This window comes from Choristoneura fumiferana, chromosome 8 (genome assembly GCF_025370935.1).
Source record: "Choristoneura fumiferana chromosome 8, NRCan_CFum_1, whole genome shotgun sequence".
Taxonomy (NCBI): domain Eukaryota; kingdom Metazoa; phylum Arthropoda; class Insecta; order Lepidoptera; family Tortricidae; genus Choristoneura; species Choristoneura fumiferana.
Window position 1 is genome coordinate 15695650 of NC_133479.1, and position 27779 is coordinate 15723428.

The window sequence follows — 27779 nt, forward strand, 5'->3', positions numbered from 1 at the left end:
CTTTGAATATTATATGTAATTGTAAACAGATTATCACAACGCTCTAGACATAAAATTGCACCATAAAATAAAAGTACCTTCAAATCAGTCTGGTACCAAAGAGCTGGATAAAATTTTCAAATTAATTGGAATGAATATAAAAATACTATAAAATAATTTAGCAATATACATCTACATAGTTTTCATCAGATTTTTACATACCTACAAATAAAGAAAAATGAATGTAATTTTTTTTATAGTAGTTATTCTAATGAACACTTAAAATGTAAGGGGGCGAGTTCTACGTTTACCAAATTATCGTACAATTGAACCTTTACATCTCTCGACTCCGAGTCTACTAGTCTTAAAATTACTTCGCGTTTTGAACTTCATTTTAAAAATCACTCTTCTTCATAATTTTTAAAATACTTGACTGCTACTTTACGTTATAAAAAGGAATGTAAAATTGGAAGATAATTATTTATATCATGAAATCGATTGGAAGTCCCAATATTCTACAATCTGTAATACAAACCATAGTAAAGTAAATTGTGCGTAATTGTGATAGGCCTTTTTAAACGTGACTAGGCAAGACCAATTTCATACCTTTGATACTGATTTTCTTTTCATAAAAACAAAAATCCATAACATTTGTGATCATAACAATTAATAAAATGTATAAATTAAGCACGGCTATAATAATATTAGTAAACTAAATATGCGTAATACTAACTCAATCACAGTACATACAAATTGGTTATTAACTTTTCAAGATACATATTATTAATAACCTTATCATATTCGAAATTATATTTTTTGTCATTACTCCATAAATGCAGGATAAATTAACATTTTCGACATAAATAAACTACATGGCGATCAGTTACTTCAAATACAATTAGAATGACTATTAACTACCGTCTAAAACGTTTAAACTAACTGGCACAATAGTGAGCATCCGAGAATATAATCCGTTTTACTGCAATATCTGGACATTTAACCCTGCTCAACTTATCACGTAAAACTGTCTTCACACCGCTGGGTTGACGAGTTGCCGACCCTTAGGCTTCGGCACCTTCTGTAAATAAAGTAAGTATCATTCATTTTGAATGACCAACAATTTTTCGATTTTGTTTTTGAGATAAGCCCGCACTTTTTCCAGCCTACGAGGGGTGATCCAAAAGTAATGAATGATAATTGAATATACAGTCGACTCTCGTTAATTCAAACCTGCGATAATTCGAAGTTGTCACGAGTTCCCTAAAACATCTCTTCATATGGTTAAAACCATTTGATAATTCGTAATATTTTAAGAGCCCCTCGAGGTTCCTATTAACGAGAGTCAACTGTATGTATTTCCGGAATAAAATTAAAAGAAGTAGCATTAGTAGCTATATGTATACATTCCTTAGTAAAATAAAAATAAACCATGAATAAATAACATGTATTAGAGATTTGCTGCTATTTATTCACAAGCGGTCGGAATCATTACGCAAAAATAGTAAAAACCGACCAAGAGCGTGTCGGACACGTCCGAAATAGGGTTCCGCAGCCATTACGAAAAAACTAAGTAATATTTTGCTCAGGATTTCGTATTTTGTACGGAATATTCCAAGTTTAGGTATATTTTATACCTTAGGCTGCTATTTACTCTTAAACTACTAATAATTCTCAAGCAATCTTAGCCGGTATAATTTTCCTTGTAAATTTGATATACTTACTATCCTGAATTTTTTGAAATTTTTCCACCCACCGGTTTAGGAGGGGGGGGGGGGAGGACGCTCGATTTTAATGAAAATTTGCACTTTAAAGTTGAATATTTTGCAAACAAATCACTGAATCGAAAAATCTCTAGCAACTTCTAATGATTTTAAAATTGGATGAGAAAAAAAAATACCCCCACTTTACGTCTATGGGAGATAGGTACAGTAAAATTGTTTTTTTTTTTAATTTTTAGTGTACCAATTTGTCGGCATAGCTTACATATGTATTCGTGCAAAATTACAGTTTTCTAGCATTGATAGTCTCTGAGCAAAGCCGCGGACGGACAGACAGACAGACATGGCGAAACTATAATATTCCTATTCCGTAGCCAAAATGGCAAAAACGGAACCCTAAAAATGAGGTGAGAGCAGTAATTAAATACGCGTGCTTGAAAAAAAAAGTCTGAAATATATATTCATCGACTTGTGTATTCTGCACTAGGGTATTCTGCTCTGCCATATTCTACAATTGCACGCTAATGCAATAAGTTTTATTTGGGTAGAATATCCACTGCAGACGAACATAGCGAAGGCCGCCAATTTATAGCCCTAATTGAAGATAATTTCACAAAAAATTTCGTTGCATTCACATACACAGAGAGTAATAATTATTGGCTTTGGACCCCAATAGAAGTTCTTGTTTTAAAGTGGTATGGTAATACTTATACTTATAATACAAGTACTACTTAGCCTTACTTAGTTCCATAGTGGCACTTATACTACTGCACTGTATGAATACCACGTACCGCTGTACGATTAAGTGTCAGCCAAGGAACTTCGTCCCAAACATAATTAAGGACTAACCTGGAGTTATCGGATGATCTCGCAGCATTGAACCTAGAACGTATAAAAACATATTAATTCCTCTTTATAAACTGGTATCAAGCACATGCTAAATAAGTATAAATATTGTATATAAATTCTACTTCAACAAAACGAAATGAAAATAAAATATTTAGGATAAGAAGTGAATAGGAAGTGAATAAGCTTTACCTTCGTGCAAAGATAATTCAATCAATTGTAAGAAGTTAATCATAAAAGAATTAGAAGGAAAAAAGTAATCATCAATCAAGCAAAATTTAATAAAAAACTAGGCTCGAATTTAAGCGGCTGAAGCGACCAAATCTCAACCTCAATTGTCTATTAGCTCACTCTTCGACTCCTGCTTGATGCATGTCAGCGCTTACTTTTGTGCAATAACCGAACCACTGAAATATTTGTGGCATTTACATACATCGGTAGGTGAAGAAATTATTGATTTGTGTACCTATGACTATGATGGTTACAAACAGATGCAACACAGAGGTAGTTGACAACCCATTTCACATTCTTTTATAGGCCTCTTACTTTCACGCAGACGTCGTCTGCTTACATACAATTATATAAACATGATACTCCACAACGTTACCGTAGGTCTGCATGATAATAGTATGCACGATCAGTGTCATGAATGGCCGACTAACGTCCGCGGGATACTAAAAGGCATTTTATCTTAGACCAATAACAAGCAAACCTATAGGGGCATATTAAGCGAGCGACGAGCATTTTTACCTAGGTATACAGGCCAGACGGCACATTGACTTTAGTAGCGCTCAGTACAAAATAGCGTCTGAAAGTTGGTTACTGGTTAGTGCGGCGCCCGGAGTGATGCCCACGATGCTGCCGCCAACGCACGCCTCCACGCCCTCTGTCGACCACCACCGCCCAACGTCAACACAAAAGCTCGATAATAATGCTTAGCACGTCTGACACATGGGACCGTACAGTTACACAAGCTATGCTACCATGTTCTTCTATTCTACTATATCTATGTAGTATTTATGACCATTTCTCGCTTGCAGCCCAGTCAGCCCTTTCCTAAGTCAGAAAGAACTACTAGGCTAGGAAAGAACTATCCGGGCTGTAGAAAGGGATGTGTTGAGTGGCAAAGCGTGTTGCAGTCTCCGCTGCTACACGCGTTGATTAGTAGATCGACATTAACAAAAAATCACTTATTAGCACTGTGTTATACATAAACATGTACGTTATTCAACTTTTTGGTGCTATAAATAGACAAACAACAAGAAAAGCAGTTTAAGCATCCCCTAAGTTTATAAACAAAAAATATAACCACAGTGAAACATCCGGTGCGGCTACTAATGCATGCCCTTTCGCGCTTAAGTCGGCAAGGGGCTTTTGGAAAGGCTTATTTGATTCTGAGGTGAGACGCCCCTGATCGACTATTATTATCAACTGAGAGCGGGGCGAGATGACAGTGTGACATCTACTATTGTGAAAGTAAGCACACCCTTGGCCACCCAGTCAAGTAATTATTCATAAATGTCTATATGCGACTGTTTCACACTTTAGTTCGACTGTACAAAAAACGTCCAGCATAATTATCGAGTCTTTGAATTTCTCTTACACATGTAAAAGTGTCAGTATAAAAAAATAAAACAAAGATTTTATTTTCATGCAACAATTCTGTTAATATCGAAAATAAAAAGTAGTAGTTTCAAAGAAAAGAAATTAATTAAAAATCTTCATATCAATAAAGTAAAAACACACCGTTTTCGACCTGAAATTTAAGAATGATATTTAGTAACACGCTCCAGACTGAATTAGTTACTAGCCAGACATTCCAGAGGTTCCAATGGTTACAAATTCAATACGGTATTTGACAACTCCTGATTTTGCCATATCTTAATATTATTATGAAAATATAGATATACAGACAGTGTTTAGCGAAGAGAAAATTTAAATCGGTTGAAAATTGGATTTGAAGTGATTTTTTGAAAAATCTATATACCTGCCTCTTTCTCTATGCAGCAAGTATGGCGGTACTGGCGTGTGACGTCACATGCCAGTATGTCTTTCTCTGTCTAATCTTGAATTTCAAACCTTTATAACTTTGTTATTTGTAAAGGTAGCTTAAAAATTGTTTTTCTATTCGATAACAGGCATTGTGTTGTTTTACGTTTACCTTTACTTCCCCGAATTTCATTTGCCCGAATTTTACTTGCCATACCAACGTTTGCCATAAAATATGTAGAACCGTGCAGTTTTCAGGACTTTTAATGTTATGATATAGAATGCAGTAGGTTAGGTTAGGTTATTTTAATATCAACTCTGAAGAAATTACTATTTCAGAAATAAATTACTTTATGGCAAATGAAAATTCTAGAAAACGATACATTCGGGCATATGAAATTCGGGCAAACGATAGAGAACCGTAATTTTAATTTATAAAACATATACAAAATAGTCAGATACCGTATTGAGATGAAATGCCATGAAATAGAAGATTTTTCATTAGTAAAGGCCCATACGTAAATCTTCTTCGTGTAATGGTGGTCCCACATTGGCTGTTATAAATGTTCTATAACGAAATAAAAGATGATAACATTGTCTAGCACTTTATAACTTTTGTAAAAACTTTGGTATAAAAATGTTTTATGATACCATACCACCATGTACATTTGTTACAATTTGTTATAAAATGTTATAAAACAAATGTTTTGTAACGTCATAGAACATTTATAACAGCCAATGTGGGAGCACCACTAGACGTGCTCTTAGTATCAAAAAAAACCGGAGAGTGACCGAAAACTAGCCTATCATTTATTCCGCCGCGGGGCGAAGCTGTGGGCAAAACTGGCACAAGCTAAGTGTCACATAAAAATAAAAGTAGTGTGAACAGGGCACTAGCGGTCTCACCTGTGGTGCAAGCGGCATTGTCCGGGTTGACGCCGGCCACGGACCACGGCCGCGCCTTGCCGGGCGTGCGCGCGCACCCGTTCCCTACACACGCAAGCACACGTAGCCAACAACCAAGCACATCGAGCATATAACCAAATAAACTTGTAAGTATAGCCAGATACCCGTCAGCAGTGTTTCCGGACAACTATGACATTGGGGCTTCAAGAAAAGGGCTTATACTTTCTTATAAAGCTAGTACTCATGGGCGGGCGGTGGTGATCATTTCACATCAGATGACGCACTTGCTCATTTGCCTCCCTCTAAAAAAAAGATTGTTCTGTGCCATCCAATACCGAAACCATTAGACTTGTTACATATACCAGAAAGCACTAGTCTTTTTACGGCAATTTTTACTATTCAGTAGGAGATACGATAATAGGGCAGAAGTACCGGTTTTGGCGACCTTAAGCCTGTTTTTGGCCAGTTGACATTTGCAGTCATATATAAAAAGTTATAGTATTAAAATAATATGTTTAGTGAGTTTTCAAAAGTTTATACTGAAACGAATAACGTTTATAATGATTTATTATTATAAATTTATTTCAAACGTACCTATATTTAAACAATAAAATGGCCATAAACGGTACAGTGGCCATTAACGGTACTTCTGCCCTACGAACATAATACCCTCAATTGGATATCTTATTTACCCGCAGATTTTAGTTTTACAGATTAAGTAGCAGATGATCAAACAAAGGTTGATAAGACACTTTTGTTACATTAAAAACAGTTAAAGAAATATAACCGCGTCACTTTTATTTAAATTAAGGGGCTGTTTCACCATCCATTGATTAGTGTTAACTGATGGTTAAATGTGATGCCGTCTCCGTCTATTTTAACAAAACAAATAGAGACGGCGTCACATTTTACCGTCATTTAACACTAATCAATGGATGGTGAAACAGCCCCTTAGTGAAAGGTTATTTTATTCCCTATCTAACCACGAATAAATAATAATGATTGGTTATTTGGAGTCTTTTTGTATTTTTTATTTCAACTCCAAATTTGTTACTTTTACGGGTATCCCGTGAAACCATATCGGAAATACAAACTGAGACATGGATGCACAGAAAAACCAGAAAAAGAGACCAGCGCTGGGAATCGAACCCAGGTCCTCAGCAATCCGTGCTGCGTGCTATAACCCCTACACCACCGCTGGACAGTAGCATAAGTAGCGTAGTAGAAATAAGCAACCTGAGATATGTATGCATAGGAAAAATTCGTGTCTAAATTCCTGTCCAGCGGTGGTGTAGGGGTTATAGCACGCAGCACGGATTGCTGAGGACCTGGGTTCGATTCCCAGCGCTGGTCTCTTTTTCTGGTTTCTCTGTGCATCCATGTCTCAGTTTGTATTTTCGATACGAATAAATAATACTTACTTATTATTTATTCGTAGCTATCTAACAATTTAAAGTGCCTCGTCACAAGTAAATGTCGAGCAGGTCGGCCAATCAGAAGGCAGCGATCATTTCTTTCCTAGTAGATAGTTATATGCTCGATGACCAAGCAAGACCAAACACGGTTACAAAAGTTTTGTAGTTCGGGAAAGGGGATAGTAATATCCGTTGTCACTTGTCGTGTGTCGGCATGAGGCTGTTTGTACACTTACCCGACACGAAAAGGAGCCGACACCCGATAAATGGTAACAACAGGGTCTTGTACGTGCCAGGATAAATTTTTACAACATTTAGGGGCTGTTTCACCATCCATTGATTAGTGTTAACTGACGGTTAAATGTGATGCCGTCTCCGTCTATTCGAACAAAACAAATAGAGACGGCATGACATTTAACCGACAGTTAACACTAATCAATGGATGGTGAAACAACCCCTTACAAAGTGGAAAATCACAACGAAAAATAATAATTAGATGAGTAGTAGATGCAGGACACCTTTGTTTGGTCCTGACTCGTAAGGGGTTCCTTTTTTAGGGTGCCGTAGTCAACTAGGAACCCTTATAGTTTCGTCATGTCTGTCCGTCTGTCTGTCCGCAGGTAAGCTCAGAGACCGTTAGTACTAGAAAGCTGTAATTTGACATGAATATACATATCAGTCACGCCGACAAAGTGGTATAATAAAAAAAAGTAAAAAAAAAAATTTTAAGGGCACCTCCCGTAGACGTAGTAGGGGTGTTTTTTTTTCTCGACTAACCCTGTATTGTGGGGTATCGTTAGATAGGTCGTTTAAAACCATTGGTGGATAGATAAGACAATTTTTCTATTCAGTGATCTGTTTGCGAAATATTCAACTTTAAAGTGCATATTTTCAGTGAAATCGAGCCCCCCTCCCTTCTAAAATCTACTTTTGGGTGGAAAAATTTAAAAATAAAAAAATAATATACCAATGTTTAAAATACATGAAATAAAAAAACTTGTTAAAAATTAAAAAAACCCCCACAAAAAAAAACGCCAGCAAAAATAATAAATAAACGCCCGAAAAAAAAACGCCGCCAAAAAAGACAACTAAAAAGTAAAAAATCATTATGCGCTACCTAGCTGTTGCCCGCGACTTCATCTGCGAAGAATTCGTTTATCCCTATCCCGCGGGGACTATGCTGATTTCCCGCAAAATTAGCCTAAGTTAATTTAGTATAAGTACCTAGTAATGTTTTTTTATCTAAGCGTCGTCTGAGTCGGGGGACCGCTAAGGTTAACAGGAAACTAAAGTACCTATGTTATATTTTTTAAAGTATTAACCTTAGCGGTCCCCCGACACCGACGACGCTTAGATAATAAAATACTTCGCTAAATACCCTTAAAGTTTGAGGTAGTATCAAAAACAAATGTTTTAAATGTATTAATTGTACGTTTCAAATTTTAGGTCCCAAATATGTTTGGAAGTAAAGTAAATACCCGTTATGCGTCTAAGATTCCTACCGCGGCGAACAAAAGAGCTGATGATCTTGAAACGGCTGAACCGATTTTGATAAAACATGTCTAAGAACCATCGCTAGAAAACCTGCTTTTAAATAAAAAAAAACCCGCATTCAAATCGGGCCAACCGTTTAAAAGCTACGGTGCCACAGACAGACACACATAGCGGTCAAACTTATGCCACCCCTCTTTTTGCGTCGAGGGTTAAAAATCAGAATAGTAGTAAATATATCAAATTTACAAGGAAAATTATAGCGGCTAAGATTGCTTGAGAATTATTAGTAGTTTAAGAGTAAATAGCAGCCTAAGGTATAAATAATAAATAAATAAAAATATACCTAAACTTGGAAGATTCAGTACACAATACGAAATCCTTAGAAAAATATTGTTTGATTTTTTCGTAATGGCTACGGAACCCTATCCTGGGCGTGTACGACACGCTCTTGGCCGGTTTTTAGTTATTCTGGAATTAGATTACCAAAGAACTTGAAGAGTAATAGAATTTTACATGACAGTTGCGCCTCAAAAAATACAGAAACACGGTTTTCGCGATACTCAAAACATATTATATATATACAGTTGTGGTCATATAATTAAGAACGATTTTTTATAGAGAAGATTTTTTCAAACTGACAAGTGTTACTAACTGCATGTATATTTTTGTACTTCTCTCGGTATCGTAAAACTTTTCCGTACTAGCGGTAAATTCATTTATACATATAATTGGCTAAAAAATAAATAGATAAACTTTATACATTACATCTAAACCTAGTATTACTACTTACTGGCTGGTCATATAATTAAGAACGCTGAATAGTTTATTTATTATTCAAATTTAAATAGAGAACGGACCGCCGCTTTGTGGTTTTAGGTTATTATTCGAATAATTTTGGCGCCATTTAGTGCCGTAATAGTCTTAAAGGCGATTGCTTCATATAAAAACAATGGGGAAAAATAAAAGTTGTGATAAATTTACAAGAGAAGTAATACTAAAACTTCGCGACAAAAATTGGTCGTATAAACACATAGCCGATCATCTGCAATGTTCAAAAACTATGGTTTTCCACGCCATAAAGCATTTTGCCACGTATCAAACTACAAACATTTGAATGTTCCGCGTGTACCTAAACAAAGAAAGCCATCTCGTCGAGATGATCGAAATATCGTTCGTTTGGCAAAACAAAATCCTTTTAAAGGGTCTAATGAGTTGAGAAAATAATATTTTGGCGAAAACAACCCTTCAGCAATCTCGGCACGCACTATTCGAAGGCGTTTGGTAGAAGAAAAGTTGCACGGAAGGATAGCAAGGAAGGTGCCTATGTTGAAACGGTGTCATAGGCAAGCCCGGCTTGCATTTGCAAGAAGATATGAAAACTGGACAGTCAGACAGTGGAAAAACGTTCTTTTTTCTGACGAGACAAAAATAAATAGGGTATGTTCTGATGGCAAACGATATGTAAGACGGCCTCCAAATAAAGCATTCGACCCAAAGTACACAAAAGTGACTTTAAAGCATGGCGGGGGAAATGTAAAAATTTGGGGATGTTTTTCTGGACATGGTGTTGGACCTGTTAGGCTGATAGAAGGAAACATGGATCAATTTCAATACAAAAACATACTGGAAGAAACAATGTTACCATATGCAGAAGGCGTGCTTCCGGTTATTTGGACATTCCAGCACGACAATGATCCCAAGCATACTGCACGTACCGTTAAGGAATTCCTCACATCGCAATCAGTTTCTGTCTTAGATTGGCCAGCCAACAGCCCCGATCTTAACCCAATAGAGCATCTTTGGTGCGAAGTCAAGAAAAAGGTTTCAAATCGACAGTGTGGCAATTTAAGAGAACTGTATGACGTATTCTTAGAAGAATGGAACTCTATCTCTCTCGCGAAATGTCAAAAATTGATAGATTCAATGCCTCGCCGGTGTAAGGCAGTAATAAAAAGCCGTGGACATGCTACTAACTATTAATTTTAGTTAAAATGTATTACATTGCTTTTTTTGTGTACAAACTTCACGTTAGTGTGATTTAGTTAATCTAAGTTTCAAATAAAAAAACTTTCGAACAGTTCAATAAATCGTTCTTAATTATTTGTCCAGCTTCATTACTATTTGAATTTGTTACTAAAGAAAATAAAAACAAAATTTGTAAAAAAATGACGGCAATTATATTCTTTATTCTTAATCCCGTTTGCTCTATTCATGTGGCTGTTTCATAACGTAACTAGTTACTTCTAAGAAGGAACCACGACTACACATGACATGATTTAGTTAAAAATAATCTGGAACTTCAAATCGTTCTTAATTACATGACCACCACTGTATATACATAATTTGGTAACGGAATGTGAAAATCCGTTTTATTCATAAATAGTGATGATTTCGTGCTCTGTGATTATGAGAGAATCCAGAAGATTTTAATGGAGTTTGGACATTACAAGCTTTGTCCATAGTTGTAAGCGAGACTTCACAATAGCTCACACGGACGCAAGCAGTGTTCGCGCAATCGAGGCGGTGAAACTGATTAGAAAGCACAGTTGCAGTGTTGTAGCTCAACTTACCACTCTTTAAAACGAAACGCGGGTGCAGCCTGTTTGGCTCATCTGACATTGCATTTAAGTATGTACGAATGTATTCTCATAGTTCCTTCTTGGCTTTTGGATGTAGAAGATTGTTTTTTTTAAAGAGGCCCCAACATAGCGCTATAACTTTGACTTTCGAAACTAGAAAAGAAAACTGAAAATTATTAAACGGTAGCGGTACTTAAGCAAGAGGAAAAATCCGGGTAACAAAAGCGACTAGATTCTTACTGCAGATGGTGTTTACCCACGTTTCGTCTTAAGACTTGAAATATCGCAGTATACCATGCTCAAACCATCAGTTGCCATCAGCTGATTAAATCCCATTTCCGAGTTTTAGTAGTTTAAACTTAGTGCACGAGGAGATAAAAACAAAACATGTTAATAAAAAAAATATTTCATACAAAAGTAGAAACTGCCATAGATATTGGCGCCGCGACGTTGTCGTATGTTTTCATTTCCTCATGTATTGTATGTACTACTTACTACAATCTTTTGGCCCCAGTTCTAAGTTATTTGGTAATTCGAAAACCTGCACAGTTAGCGTATCAAAGTCGCACTTAGCGACAAACTCCGAGAAGCTGTCTTGTTTTTGCACGCACTACTTACCCATTGTGTTAACGTTGTCCGAGGACCGCGAAGGAGGCGGGGTTGTGGACGCTGTTTTCGTTCCTACGTTGTCGGAAGACTTGCAACGCGATACTTCTGTAACACAATGAATCAAAGTGAAAAAAAAAATAGGGATATTGGGAACACAACAATTACCAATGATAGAAAGTCAAACAAGCTCACCGCATTCTAATAAGACTGGTGTGCTCTCGCCCGATGTGACGCTGTACCTGAAAATTATTTTTTTGTTATTGCAAGTCAAGTGTTATATCGTAGGGTGATATTTAGTTAGTTAATCCGCCAGTTATAATTTAAGGCTCTATTCAGTGCTGAACCAAAAGTCTAGGTATGGTATTGGCTACGGTATCGAAAAATTTCATTAAAGCAGCGTTTCCACCAATAATGTGCGAGGATGTGTTGCGAGGGGTGTGTTTTTCAATAACCAATAGAAACGCTTCATTTACACATTCTCGCACAGCACGTCTGTGATGGAAACAGCTGAGCGGAGCGAGGCGAGGTAAATGAAGCGTTTCTGTTGGTTCATGAAAAACATATTCTTCGCAACACATCCTCGCACATCTCTGGTGGAAACGCTGCTTAAAGGTTTGCGCAGAGAACTGAAGAGTTTAAAAAATTACCGTAATTCAGGCTCGTGCTTGACTGAATTTTTCAAATATAACCGTAACAAAGTAAAGTTTATTAATATAGAGATAGGGCCAGTGTGATGCCTTGTGGTTTGTTAAAATTATTCAATACTTGGTTAGTTGCAGACAATTAATTTTATTAATTAGTTAGGTATTTATTATTTAGAAAATAGAATAGGTTAAACCTTAGAATATACAAAATCGTATCCTACGAGTATTTTATAGAAAAGCGACACGAAGCTTTGCTTATAAATGCGACGACTTGCGACTAAACCCAATAGATAGATATTGAGTCGAGATGAAGCCAGTACAGTCGCGATCTAATACATACATGGTGTCGTCCCGCAGCAGCGTGGGCGAGCGGCGCAGCGGCGAGGGCGAAGCGAGAGACGACAGCGAGTGCAGCGAGCGCGACGTGAGCGGCGTGCGCGCCGACAGCGACGCCTCCTCGCTGCCCGGCGGCGTGCGGCACGTGCGCCAGAACTCGTCCAGCCCTTATACAAAACATTATTGAACGCAGTTGTCTAGTCGCTGTCAGAAACATAGACGAGAGGCCTTATGTCTAACATATAATTCACTTCTAGAAAGAAGCATTGTCTTACAAGACGGAGGTAGAAAGAGATGGTGCATGCAATGATAAATGTCAGCGCGTTAGACAATACGACCTATGTTTAGACTTCGTACGCGCTATGCGGCTAACCGTGCCGTCTTTTTCTCAAGCGATACTTTGAAGAGGGAGAGCACGCTAAAAACGCGCGGCTAACCGCAAAGTGCGTACGTAGTCTACGTAGCCTTAGGCACTGAAACATATATGGACACTTACTATCGCGGTCATGTTCAGAGATTTTTGCATTACTAGATTTTTATGATTGTGACGGCCCCACCGTCACCGTGAACATATTCGACTAGAGCTACTACCTAGACACTATTTTAGTACGCCGTATTTTCGCTAGCACTGTCAAATTAATTTTAAGATATATCCGGAATAAGTATTTTAGCAGGAAGTAGGGTCAGTTTGACTGAAAAGCCCTGCATGACGAATTTTCATGTTTTCAAGTTTTTGGACAGAATTCGCTGCACGCATGGCTCAAATTTGGCGATCAAAAGTATTTTGACAAATAAAAATATTTTTGATTTTTTATTAATACAGTACCTAACCTAATACGGTATTTGACTATTTTGTATATGTTTTTTTAAATTAATACTACACAATGCCTGTTATGGAATAGAAAAACAATTTTTAAGCTACCTTTACAAATAACAAAGTTATAAAGGTTTGAAATTCAAGATTAGACAGAGAAAGACATACTGGCATGTGACGTCACACGCCAGTACCGCCATACTTGCTGCATAGAGAAAAGCGTTTGAGAAAGAGACAGGTATATAGATTTTTCAAAAAATCACTATAAATCCAATTTTCAACCGATCTCGGGGTACGGCAGTGCCCCCGCCAAGTCGAGCAAGACAAAACCAAAGGCACGGCCGTACCATACTTTTCTCGAACCCATTCAGGCTATTTTCAACATTTTCATTTTCTCTTCGCTAAATACTATCTGTATGTCTATATTTTCATAATAATATTAAGATATGGCAAAATCAGGAGTTGTCAAATACCGCATTATTTAAGAATCATTTATAAATACGTAAACTGAGCCTATGCTTCTTGCTTTTCCACTTATCATTACTATAAAAAAAACCATGTATGTACATGAATGAAAAACTTTAACTATTCAGTTCAGACCGTTCAAATATATTTTGACATTTACAATCAACGACCTTGCCTAGCTGGTGATTTGTTAAAATGAACTATTTGCTTAATACTTGGTTGCAAAGCCCCTAGCCTTCCTTACAGCGGCACATCGAGCTGGCATAGAGTCGACTAACTTTTGTATGCGTTCATAAGGTCTGTTCGCCCACTCTGACTTAAGTTCTTGAAAAAAAGCCTCCTAGCTAGAGGAATTTCTGCATCTTACTCTGCGATCCAGTTCTTCCCAGAAGTGTTCAATGGGATTTAGATCTGAATTTTGACTGGGCCGTTCAAAAATCTTTACCTTTTTATACTTTAAGAACGCCTGGATATGTTTGGATTTATGTTTGGGGTCATTATCATGCTGAAAAACCCAGCGAGGTGGCATATTTTCCTTAGCATAAGGTATCATGATGTGTATTGAGTATATTTTCGTACACAAATCGATCCATTATCCCATCAATTCTAACGAGGGGGCCGACTCCGTGGCGAGAAAAGCATTCCCAAACCATCACATTGCCACCACCATGCTTCACGTGGGTACTTGGTATCTTACATCGTGTCGTTTAATGTGTGGACGTCCCTCGTACTTGATGCCATCCGATGGCATTAAATTGAACTTACTCTTGTCGCTCCATACATTTTTTGACCAATCAGTACTTGTCCACGACTTGTGACGAATTGCGAACGCTTCTCGAAATATCCGGCTTTTTAGACGGGAGTCGACCATATAGTCCTTGCTCTCTCAGGCGTCGCTTAACAGTGGAAATATGAATATATTTGTCGAAATTTTTATTTTTGAATAAAAAGTAGTCTTTGATCGCCTCTGCGGATTTTCGCGGATCTTCTGTGGAAAGTTTTTTGATTACCCGATCAGTTGTTGAAGTCATTTTCGATGACGACCGCTTTTAGGCTTGTTAAGGACATTCTTTCGAGCCTCAAACAATTTATTTCAAACGCTAATAAGCTGTCGGGATACTCCAAAAGTTCGTGAAACTTCAGCTTGCGACTTGCCCCTTTTGAGTGTAGCCGCAATAGCCTGTTTTATGTCGTTTGAATATTCTTTGTATTTCGGCATGTTACAAGCAGTCTACTGATATTTATTCATGAAATATTTGTGAAATGCATTGCAATTGCAATGCATTCTTGGTAAAAATTCAAAGAATATACTTGTCAAAATAATTTTGGACCAGTAAAATGTAAAATTTTGGGGCTAGTGTATATTATTAAAAGAAATTAAACTTTTTGCCTAATTCGAGGATTTCTTAAGCCATTCATTATTTTAGCAACAAATACGTATTCATAACTAATATGATTAACATAATATCAAAACTTTTGTTGGAGTCAAAATACTTTTGATCGCTACTGTAATTTATTTATAAAGCTGTTCAATTAATTCGAGACAAAACTATATTAACAATACCTTCGTCGATGTCTTGTGATTGATCAGTGATGGGTCGAGATGGCGCTCTTGTTTTTACTCTTCTCGGGCGTCCTGTAATACAGAAAAGTTCAGTTAACGCCTCAAGAACTCTGTTTAAAATCTAGGAGTATTATTTTTGTTAATTGTTAAAAGAGTTACCGTTCGAATTTGTCTGGGTCAGGTTATTTGTTCGGTTGTGTGGCACCGTGCGGCACTGACCCTTGCTGAAAGACAACAGATGGTAACCCTTGGTGTAAATAGCGAGGTATCTAATCTACTACCGCCTGTGGCACTGTCCCTTGACTAGATGCCACAGATGCTAACCCTTAGTGTAGTGTAGTTCGGTCTACTCCTGTTTGTGCGACACTGATAATGGATGAGATACTGCCGATGGTAATCCTTGGTGTTAACAGCAAGACTTGGGCCACACGCGTCGCGTGCCGCGCTCGCATCGCCGGCACTCCAGCGCCTTCGCTTGATTGTAAGGTATGGTACTGGGACTAGCCCTTGACGAGGTGTCGCCATCGCTTGATTGTAAGTTATGGTATTGGGACTGACCCTTGACGAGGTGTCGCAGCGTGTGCGCGGGCAGGTCGGCGAGCGCGTCACCCGCCTCGCCGTGCAGCGGCGGCAGCGATAGCATCTCGTTGCTGCTGCACTGCTGCTCCGCGACCGACTTGGGCCGCACGCGCCGCGTGCCGCGCTCCCGCCGCCGGCACCCCAGCGGCGTCGCCTAAACGTTAGGTATATACTTTATGCGGGATTCACTCTCTCGCCTCATGCTTCGCCTCGCGCGTCGTCTCGTATCTCGGCCCGCGGCTCGCGTGATCGAAGGTAAATGAGCTTCCTGTTTACACTCTCGTGGCGAGTTCAGTTGTCTTTGAGCTTACAACCTGCGCAGCACAAGGTTCAAACTCGAATGAAGCGAGAGCGCGAATGTACGTATGGTACTATTCAATGGAAAAAATCAATTGTGTAAACAAATGTGGTGACTGACATTGACACTTGACTGACGACTGGCTGACTGACTGACTGACGTTGGCTCTAGTGATGTGAAAGCTCTTTAAGATACTTCAATCAGCACTAAATAATTATTTTGAATTTACTCATATTTCATTATTTAATGTTTTCCCCTGGTTTTCCCTAAGTTTAATTTTTAAAAATGGCGAATCACGTATTCTCTTAGTCCTGTTCAAGAGTCATTCACAATGTTTCCATGTCCTTTTAACTTAAAATGTTTAATAGCATTTTCACGAAGTTTAAGAATTATATCTTCAAATATATATACCTAACGTTTTTCCATACAAACTTACACTCCCCTTTATACCCTTTAAGGGTAGAATTTTTAAAATGGTGAAACATGTATATCCACTTATATTTTTGACGTATATTTTCCCCAAGGTTTATGATGGAGTATTTTAGAATTGAAAGGGTCAGTTAAAATATGGATTAATTTAGAATTTTTTGCTGCTTAAGTAGCGTAGTAGAAAAAGGCAACCTGAGATATGTGTGCATAGGAGAAATTTGTATCTTGACTCCTGTCCAACGGTGGTGTAGGGGTTATAGTACGCAGTACGGATTGCTGAGGACCTAGGTTCGATTCCCAGCGCTGGTCTCTTTTTCTGGTTTTCTGTGCATCCATGTCTCAGTTTGTATTTTCGATATAATTTAGAAGAGGCATTTTTAAATTTACATAAGACAGGGAAATGAGAGTAGACACAGGGAAGTGATTCAAAATGATTGTTTGGTCCAACAATGGACTCCACAGTAAATATGATAAGTACTAGTAAATAGAAATCTACATAATTTCTACTATAATACTCTTTTATCGTCCAACTAGTGTTTACCCACGGCTTCGCACACGTAAATCATTAGGTCCAACAGCTGAAATACCGGGATTTTTAAAAATTGCCGTGGGAATTCCCGAAAATTAAATCGTTGTTTTCATTGACATTACATTAAAAACAATCATGGTAAAATTTCATGACTCTAAGCCCAGCGGTTATTAGTTCGAAATTTTATCCCTATCTCGTGGGAATATCGAAATAAAAAGTAGGCTATGTTTTATTCCAGATGTCAAACTATCTATATACCAATTTTCATGACAAAGCTGAGCGGTTGTTATTTCAAGATTTTATCCCTATCCCATGGGAATATCGGGATAAAAAGTATCCTATGTTATCTAACTTTTCGCCAAATTTCATCCAAATCCGTCCAGCCGTTTCAGCGTGAAGAAGTAACGAACATATTCACTCACTCACTCACAAACTTTCACATTTATAATATTAGTAGGATTAGTAGGATAGTAGGATAGGATTAGAAACCTTTATAAACCTTCATTAAATAGTGTAACTTAACACAAATAATTAATATCTACGAATAAATTAATTTGCAGAGCCAGCCATAATTATCGGTAGGTAAGGTTGGTTCAGTCAAATAATTAATTTTGTTGGTACAGCACTAAATTTCCAGAGACTAGACCGACCATAGACCAACTTCGGTGAGGAAAAAATTATCATGTCAATTTGACAAATATAACGGATTTTCGTCTTCCATTTAATTCTATAAAATAAACATATTTACACGATTATTTAATGATAAAATGATTGTTAAAAACAGTGCTGAGCTCATTGAGATGTGAATATGATCGGGATTGGCGTTCAAATGTAAGTAACTACGGAGTAATCGTGAAAAAATGCTTTGTTTACACAATTGATTTTTTCCATTGAATAGTATTATAGTCAGTCCCAAAGTTCTGTCACTAGCACATTATTTTTTAATTTGGAACATGATTTTAAGAAAATTTGATTAAATTCCATTTTTGAATGTTTGGCAATTATTTTAAAACAAAAAACAGTCATTTGCTGCAATTTCTCACGATGGATTGGACATTGAAAGAAAACTGAATAGCTGTTTTAGCATTGCACCGCTGTGGGCACTCGCCAAGTACCATTTTCAAGCTGCTCAAAAATTTAAATATAACGCTTAGGTTTGTGGACCGTACTATTGATAGATACAATGAAGTCTGCAGTGTTGAGGACAAGAAAAGAATTGGCCGGCCTCGCTCCGTACGAACACCAGCAATGATCAAAGCAATCAAGGCGCGCATAGCAAGAAATCCTGTTCGAAAACAGAAGTTGATGGCTTTGCAGATGGGTGTGAGTAGAAAAACCATCAAAAAGATTTTAAACGAAGATCTTAGTCTACGAGCATACAAAAAAAAGAGTGGGCACTTACTTAATGCCCGTCTAAAAACAATAAGGCTTAAAAGATCCCGGAAGTTGTTAAAGCGATACGCGAAAAATCGACACCGTGATATCCTCTTTACAGAAGAAAAGATTTGCGATATTGAAGAGAAGTACATACAATAAACAGAATGATAGAGTGTACGCTAGGAGCTCTGAAGAAGCAGGAGAAAGAGTTCCACGGGTGTAACATGGGCATCATCCATCATCAGTGATGATCTGGTTGGGTGTATCTTTTTACGGGCCAACTAAGGTTCATTTTTGCGAAAAAGGGGTCAAAATCAGTGCGAAAGTGCACCAAGAGACGGTTTTGGCTAAGCATGTCGAAGATCTTCCCAACACGCTATTTTCAGGACATAATTTTGTGTTCCAGCAGGATTCTGCGCCAGCACACACAGCCAAGACCACTCAAGCCTGGTTTGACCGTCAAAAAATCGACTTTATAAGACACGAAGATTGGCCTTCCTCCAGTTCGGACCTTAATCTTCTGGACGATAAAATTTGGCAGGTCTTAGAGGGGATGGTCTGTGCTAAATTTCATAAAAATTTGGAGAGCCTGAAGTCATCTTTAAGAAAAGCAGCCGCTGAAATAGACATGAAAATGGTGCGTGCTGCGATAGACGACTGGCCGCGCCGATTAAGGGCCTGTATAAAAACAAAGGTGGTAATTTTGAATAATTTTAATTCTTTATTAAATGTACTTTAAATTGTTATATAATTTATTAAAAACTGATTGGCACTTTTGTTTTTATCTTTATTTTCATTTGTGACAGAACTTTGGGACCGACTACGTAAACACCTAGCTCGCGTTCGTCGTGAGGTCCTTTGACTCGTGCCCAAAAACCGCTCCGGACGCGAGCGCTGCGAGGGGCGAGGCGAGGCGCGTGCGTCTAGTCACACTCTCACCTCGTATAGTCAGGATCAAATATATTGTAGCAAGTGTTCAAATACTTCGGCACGCCATATATTTTGTATCGCGTGCCGAAATATTTGACCGACGACTGCCAGATACGAACGGTTCCGTTAAAGAATAAATATGCTTACCAAATTTAAGTAATCCAACTTCTGGTCGCATGTAAATTTGTAAAAACAAAGTTAGACTTTTAATTACATTTCTTTCCGATTCATTTTAGATATCGTAACAAACTAACAGTAAGAAATGGTCTATTGCATTAATATAGCTATTGAATTTGTGCCACAAATTCAAACATCTATGTAAAGCGCTACTCAAATCTGGTCGAATTCTACAGAAAAGGCATTAAAATTATAACTTACCGCGGAATGCGATATAGGAGTGAGGAGGTCGGGAATATCTGCGTCGCTGCTTGGTACCGGATCGCTGTCGCCACTGTCCACACCTTCACACGCCGAGAGAGCCAAGTTTTCCACCGCCTCACTACGAAAGAATGTTCACACGTTTTTATTTCTAAGAAGAACAATGATAGAATATGTTTGAAAACATTAGTAAAGCTGAGAAGTATTGCTGTCACGAATACTACTATTCGGGCGCGCAAGAGTTAGTGGAAATTAGTAAAAATATTTTGCTTTTTTAATAAAAATTAAGAAATGTTTCGTCACGTTGTATTCAACGACACAGCCGTGAGACTAGAAAATTAATGTTCAATCATCTGGTCATTAGACACAAAATATACGCACACTGAACACTCCGAACGAACTACGAGTAATTAATAACTAACATATAACGTAGTTTTCGTTAATTAAATGGAACGGTAAATAGATGTGTGGAGTTGACTAGAGCGAATCGTGACTGTCTGCCGTGAATGAATAGTAACAGCACATTTGTTTGTTTAACAGATCACCTGCTATGATTCACGTGCATTTACGTGCTACGTCGTGGTTTCTCGGAACAAAAGTTATCAGTAAGATGCGAAATAGCACAAAGGTCAGATAATTCAGGATTTGTTAGAAAATCTAAGTGATGCCGTTATTTTGCCGCCATTGGTTTAATTTTTAATTTTGAAACCAAGCGATCGATATTGAAAAAGCACGGTACGACTACTGACACAGCCTTGCGACAGGATCGTTTCTATGATGTTGATAAGACGTTGTAAGCGACCACATGCACTTTGTCACTTTCATCATCATCATATCAGCAGTAGGACGTAACTTTAGGAAATAGCCCTCTCACATAAATCTCAAGTTGTCTTAATCGGAAGCGGCCTGCATCCACCGTGAAACCACGCGCTTCATCACTAACTTTATCCTCGTTAAAAGCTTCCAGCGCTCCAAAAACAACGACAGTGTAGATCATACTAGACAGTAGAAGCATCTACCGATCTAATGAGAAATAAGAAACTTTTACTGTTTTAAACCGTGCGTGTAAGATTGTGATAACATTTGTGAATTCAAAAGTAGTAATTATCTTTTCTCAAACATGACATGAAATATTGACGTTGTGTTACAAATAATAGGCAGAGAAGTATCGCGCTGCAGGCGCTGTGACTCAGCAGCCTGCGCGCGGTCACTCTAGCGGCCTGCAAAGAGATTTCATACAACCTTGCAGGCCGCTGGCCGGCAATGCGACCGTCTTTTGTTTCAACGCGCGCTCTGCGATACGCACGCGACCCACGCCCAGCACCACCGCCCGCCAGCAGGCAGCGCGACACGCGCGCACACAACAGGGCGACCAGACTAGGCGTCCCGCCAGCTTCATTTCTTGTTTTTTTATTTAATTTCATGTAATGTTTGAGAAAAGCACTATACAAGCCTCGGCCGGAACGTGGGGTTGCCAGCCTCGCATCCCTATCCCATATCTCCTTGGCCGGCACCCCCTACTTCCCGGCCTCTACAGTAATGTACTATTTTTATGAAATAATAAATAGCCATAGATACATAGATGTTTAGTGAATTAAAGAGTGTTCTTACTTAAGCAGATCCTGTAGAGTAGAGGCGCAGGGCGCCATAGCGTCTCGCACCGCCTGCAGCGGGACAAGCTCGCCGGCCCCGCCGCCGCCCATCGCCGCGAACACTTCGCTGCATCTCTGCAGAACAAATTAATGTTTTCCAAATACATTCTATAAGTACGTTTACGTTTAGTATGTAGAACAAAAATAGGAAATTTTGATTGCATTTTCATTTTGCATCAAGTGGTTGGCAACAATTGATTTCGGAATACACCGGGACTTATAACATTTCCTCTTGTTTTTAGGGTTTCCGTACCCAAAGGGTGCCAACGGGACCCTATTACTGAGACTCCGCTGTCTGTCTGTCTGTCTGTCTGTCCGTCCGTCTGTCACAGGACTCTATCTCTTAAGCTGTAAAAGTTAGACACTTGAAATTTTCACAGATTATGTATTACTGTGGCCGCTATAACAACAAATACTAAAAATAAAATAAAGTTACAAATTAAAGGGGTTCATCATACAAGAAACGTGTTTTTATCAGCGTTTTTGGTTGCTAGGCGTTATTAGTCGTTGCTAAGGCGACAGAGTCGCCTAGCAACGACTAGCTATTTCGTTTGAATATTTACCTTTTAAGTTTGCGATTTTAATGATGTTTATAAAGGCTTCAAAAATATAATATAGTGACTGTCTGATTGTGTGGTTTATTCATTTTTGTGCAAAATGAATAAAGCAATTTATGAACCACAAACCTCAATGAAGCCAACTTTGATAAAGCGCTCGCCAAATTCACACCGTATTAATCACTATGTTTAACTATTGTTTTTTACACTAAAAAAATCATACATACATAATTACACGGTTTATAATACAGTTTAAAATTTATTCACACTAGTCGAGCTTCTTATTATTTAATTATAATACACAACATACGAAGTCCGCCGAATTTCCCGCGAGTGAACCGTGCTGACAGCCATTTTTTTTGAGCCGCGCGCTGGGCAAATGTTTCAGAAGCAAATAGCCAGAACCAAAGAGGATGAGAATTTGAATTGTTTTTTATTCGAAATACTTGCACAAGTGCTTACATTCCGGCGATATTTTTAGCTTTTCTTTAGCTTGCCCTGTTTGTTTGTTTATTTATTTATTTATTGTTTGTTTGGGTCAAATCTTGGAAGCTAAATTTGACCCACTTCCAGTTGTCCGATTGACTTGAAATTTGGCTACTTATGTAAATTTGGTGACAATACAATAATCTGGTAGTGACATCTTGGTGGCCCTGCCAGGATCGTCCCTGCAGGAGGGAACTCCTCAATAGTTAATAGTACTGACTTGAAATTTGGTACGGATATGTAGTTTAGATGACAATGCAAGTACAGTCAACACAAAGTACATTTGGCAAAAAAGCATGTATTAAAAAATATTTTTTTAACAAAAATTCATTACAAGCATTATATATTTGCAGTGTACCTAATGTAACTACGTTTGCTCGGGTGAAATCTTTCAACTCAAATTTGAAGTGGATATCTTCAACCGATTCAGCTGAAATTTTACACGCATGTATAAATCCGATGACAATGCAATATTATTATGACATGGAGTTTATCTGATGATAAAGCTAGCGGGTGACCATAGGAACTCTGTGATAAACGACACGACCGCATCGTGTTTAGACTCGTTTGATTCGTCTTGACGAGTACTTTGGTAACCAGGGGCATAAAGTATAGTCAGCAAAAAAAAAATGTTAGAAGAATTTTAAGAAAAACTTTTACTGAACTGTTTACGAAACCCTTCATGTACGAGTCGACTCGCACTTGACCAATTTTCTATTCCGTGGTATAGCCAGACTTAGGGGCGGTGACATTCTGTGGAGTAATAATGATATGATATACCTGCAGGTACTGGTGCAGCAAGTGGTGCGCGGCGGCGGCGGCGCGCTCGAGCGCGGCGGGCAGCGGCGGCGGCGGCAGCGCGGCGGCGGCCTGCGCGGCCAGCGCGGCGCCCGCCTCGCCTCCGCCCCACGCGCGCTCCAGTGCCATCGCGCGCAGCGTGTGCGTCGTCGCCGGCGCTGAGTTCACGGCCAGTCTGTGCGACAAACAAAAACGTTAAATATAAGCAGAGTAGCAGGCGCCACAATGCCCACGCATTACGAGTTCGTATTTTTTTTTATAATCCACTTTTGCCCGCGGCGATCCGTTGGTCCGTTTCGACGTGAAAGACGGTCAAACACACACACTTTTGCATTTATAATATTAGTATGGATGTTTTATATCAAAACAAAACTTGGAAAATCTGTTCCACTATATCGTATCCAAAAATCTTTTAAGGATCTAGACCTGGAATATCAATTCAAGTTGGATATCTTTCAGGACTCTTGTTCAATTAAGCGAAAAATGCTGAACCCATCGCACGCCTCTCAAAATTAGTTACCTTTTTTTTTGTTATTAATTTAATTAGTAAAATTACATTAGGTCTTACAGTTTTACTTGTTAGTGTATTTCCCCGAACATGCTGTTGCATGCCTGTTATTGGTGCATGAGCGGGGGCTATAACTTATAATTAAGATTAATTTAAATGTCTTGTTCATGTTCTGTTGGCATGTCTAATAAATAAATAAATAAAATAAATAATCACTAATTAATTAAGACTGGGCAATTAGGAAGATTCCTAGGTAAAAAAGATATATATTTTTCACATTATTTTTTTTTCGTGATTTTTGTCATTTTTTAATTTTTTTTTATTGTATAAGTGTTTTTAATAAATAATTATAAATAAAATATTTACTTTTACAAATAAATAAATAGAACGAAATTGATTATCATCATCATCATCATATCAGCCGTAGGACGTCCACCGTTGGACATAAGCCACCCCCATAGACCTCCAGTTGCTTCAGTTGGAAGTGACCAGCATCCACTTCAAACCCGCGGCTTTAACTAAGGGGCTGTTTCACCATCCATTGATTAGTGTTAACTGGCGGTTAAATGTGATGCCGTCTCTATTTGTTTTGTTCGAATAGACGGAGATGGCATCACATTTAACCGTCGGTTAACGCTAGTCAATGGATGGTGTAGACGACGCATGTACAAAGTTTAAATAAAGAGTTTGTATACCAACGCTGTCTAGCAATTGGCCACTAATAAAATTGGAAAGCATGCAGCGCGGATAGAAAACAAAAGAATATCGAGAGTGCTGTCATAGTCCTTGTCCGCGCTGCGTGTTTAATTTTGCATTATTATTAAAAAGTTGTTTTATTTACTAATTTACACTCTAAAGATCATTATACAGTCTACAATTTTGGTACATCGAACCGAATAAATTAATTAAAACCAGTGCAATAGTTTTTTCCATAGTTTAAATTCAGTGTATATAGTGAAATAATGTTCAACACGCCACCACCACCTATGACACGGCAACGTTGCCGCGAGCTAGCTGCAGGAGAATCAGCTCGGCTCGGCGATGTTCCTTCTACACATCGGCAACTTCCTTGTGATTCTACATTTGTCCAGCCACCTCCCTCCGATGTTCGCTCAAGTAAGTCGAAAAGTCATCAGCATCGTCGGTAGCAAGTAAGTTCAAAAGTCATCAGCATCGTCGGCATAGCAAGGCGGAAGGAATTAGAGTTAAAGGCAGCCGAGGAAAAGGCGCGCATCGAGAAAGCGACTCTCATCGAGAAGGACCTCATCGAAACGACTCGCGGCCGACTTAGCTCGCCTCGACGCTGAGTCTGATAGGGAGGACGACTTTATCAGTCACAGCCACAGCGAGAACCACGAGCCCTATATTGGTTAGATAATCAACGTGTAAATATGTCTCCCTTGCCTGTGCAGCATGAGCCGGTCGCGCACTCTTCCGACCGTGCAGCGCCTGCACAAGCCACAGACATACTACAGTTGGCTCATGCAATCAAAGACATGATGGATCAATCATCTTCTCAACGTGAAGAACGATTACTAAGTCGCTTAGCCATGCCGCGTGACCTGCCTTTGTTCAGTGGCGACTGCGTTGAGTGGCTCCATTTCAAGAATGCGTATGACGAGTCTGTGTTGACCTGCAGTTTCTCAGAAAATGAAAACCTGTCTCGGCTTCGACGAGCTCTACGAGGCGATGCTAGGGAAGCTGTCACCGATTTGCTAATCGGCAATACATCGCCCGCAGCCGTCATGGAAGCTTTAGAGCTAAAATTCGGTCAGTCAGAATTGATTATTATTAACCTTACAGCAAAACTACGCAAATTGCCTCCCTTGCCTGCTTTTTATCAATATGACCTTATTAACTTCGCCATGAAGGTAAATAATTGCTTGGCAACAATTCGCGCACTGAAACAAGACGACCATCTCCGCAACCCAGAGCTTGCATCAGCTATAACATCAAAGCTGCCCAGTACATTACTAGGAAAGTGGACCGACTTTGCGTACGATCGGCTGCGCGCCGGGGAGCCAAAGTTAGTGTTACTGGCTGAATTTTTGAAGAGAGAGGCTGAAAAAGTTTCAATCGCGGGTACACTTTATCAACCGCGTGAATTCAAGAGGCCGCTACCCGTAAACAATCCTGTCAAGCGAGCTAGTGACTGCTATCCAAATCCTGCTCGACCCATACTTGTTACGGTAAGCGCTGAACCAGATGTTATGACATGTAACTTTTGTAAAAAGGCCGAACATGCTTTACCAGACTGTCGAACATTTAAACGCGCCATGCGCAGAGACAGATGGAGGTACGTAAAGGCTCAAAAATTATGTTCGCGTTGTCTAATAACGCACCATGACATCAGCACATGCTCTGCCCCAGTTTGTGACTTCGAACATTCATCATCGCCAACCTCATCATCGCCTTCTACATTGGAAAAATACAACCTCTGGACAATCACGTGAACCTGTGTACTCGTATGACGAATCGATGTCTGCCACCATGGAGCCCGCGCCCGAGCTGTGCGAGCCGCCGTGTGCCGCCTCCGCAGCTGACGCTACCGTAGCTCATGTCGCAGTGCCAGAGGACGTCAAGTCGGCATCGGAAGGCGATGTTATGTTAAAAGTGGTTGCTGTGACCCTCCGCGGACCCCGAGGTGTGGTGCAAACGTACGCGCTACTAGATGACGCCGCGTCTGTCTCTATTATTGATAGTGACTTAGCCGATAAGTTAGGTTTGAAGTGTGAAAGTGCCAGTGATATTAAGTTCATTGATGCGTTCGGCCTTGAGGTCTGTCAATCAGATGCGCCCAAGGTGTGCGCCGATATAGCGGGACGAGACAATAACTATCGTAAATTATGTTTACGTAAAGTGTCTAAGTTAAGTTTGCCTATGCAAAATTTATCTTTTGTGAACAACATTTCTGATCCTCAGTTGTCAACTGTCAAAGATATCGTGTGCAAAGAGCGTGTAGTGCCGCGGCTACTAATCGGCGAAGATAATTATTTTCTAATAGCGCCGCTCCAAATAATTCACGGCGACCGAAATTCGCCGTACGCAACTCGCTGCATGCTAGGGTGGTCCATCCACGGCTACTGTGGTCGCGCTCGCTCTACCGCGCCACATGTAAGTCACAATGTTTTTCATACCACTCACGCCGATTCTGGATCGACAGCTCTACGTCCGATATTCACAAAACAGATAAACTAGTAAAGCATTCCTTTTCGGTAGATATTAAAGGAGTGTCTACTGCTTGTTGTGAAAATAAGGCGCACTTACCTGCATTAAAAGTTTTAGATGAGTCAGCTCGTGATGGATGGGAAGTAGGTTTACTCTTCAAAAACAAGCATACACTCCTGCGCAGCAGAACCGGAAAAAGAAGACGAGGCCTCTAAAAGAGGGTGAATATGTACTGCTAATCGAACCCAATTTGGACCGTGGTTTTTGGCGTTACGGTGCAGAAAGCGCATCTCATACAGGTCGCGACGATAACGTTCGAATAGTAGTCGTGCGCACACGCTCAGGGCTGCTGCGACAGCTCGTCACACGCGTCGCCTTACTGTCCCCACGGAGGTGATATAGTGCTCTTCTAGCACTAGGGGGCGGATTGTAGACGACGCATGTACAAAGTTGGTGAAAGATGGTGAAACAGCCCCTAAGTCATCCGTCCATCTCGTTGGTGGGCGTCCTACGGTGGCTCTGCTGTACATGACAATGATAAACAATAAAATTTGCGACATGAAAATTTATTTGCAATGTTGCTGTTTAATTTGCTTGCAATCAAAATGTATGTTGCGTTATGCTATGCACTGGACAGAAGAAATACCTCTCGTGCAGCTCTCGCCACAGCGCCGCGACGCGCTCGCTGGCGCCGCGCCCGCCGGCCGCCGCGTCGCAGCCCGGGAACTCCAC

At 39.3% G+C, this 27779-nt stretch overlaps 1 protein-coding gene across 1 annotated transcript; it reads right to left on the reverse strand.

Annotated features, from left to right (window-relative positions):
- Positions 1-27779, reverse strand: LOC141430640 (uncharacterized). Its single transcript, XM_074091439.1, has 13 exons — positions 27694-27779; positions 23354-23546; positions 21490-21605; positions 19879-19999; positions 15917-16091; positions 15359-15430; positions 12520-12682; positions 11728-11774; positions 11545-11640; positions 5439-5522; positions 3367-3429; positions 2547-2579; positions 1-1057 (listed from the first exon to the last, which is right to left on the reverse strand). Exons 2-13 carry the CDS (start codon positions 23498-23500, stop codon positions 1041-1043), a joined length of 1134 nt encoding a protein of 377 aa, XP_073947540.1. The 5' UTR covers positions 23501-23546; positions 27694-27779; the 3' UTR covers positions 1-1040.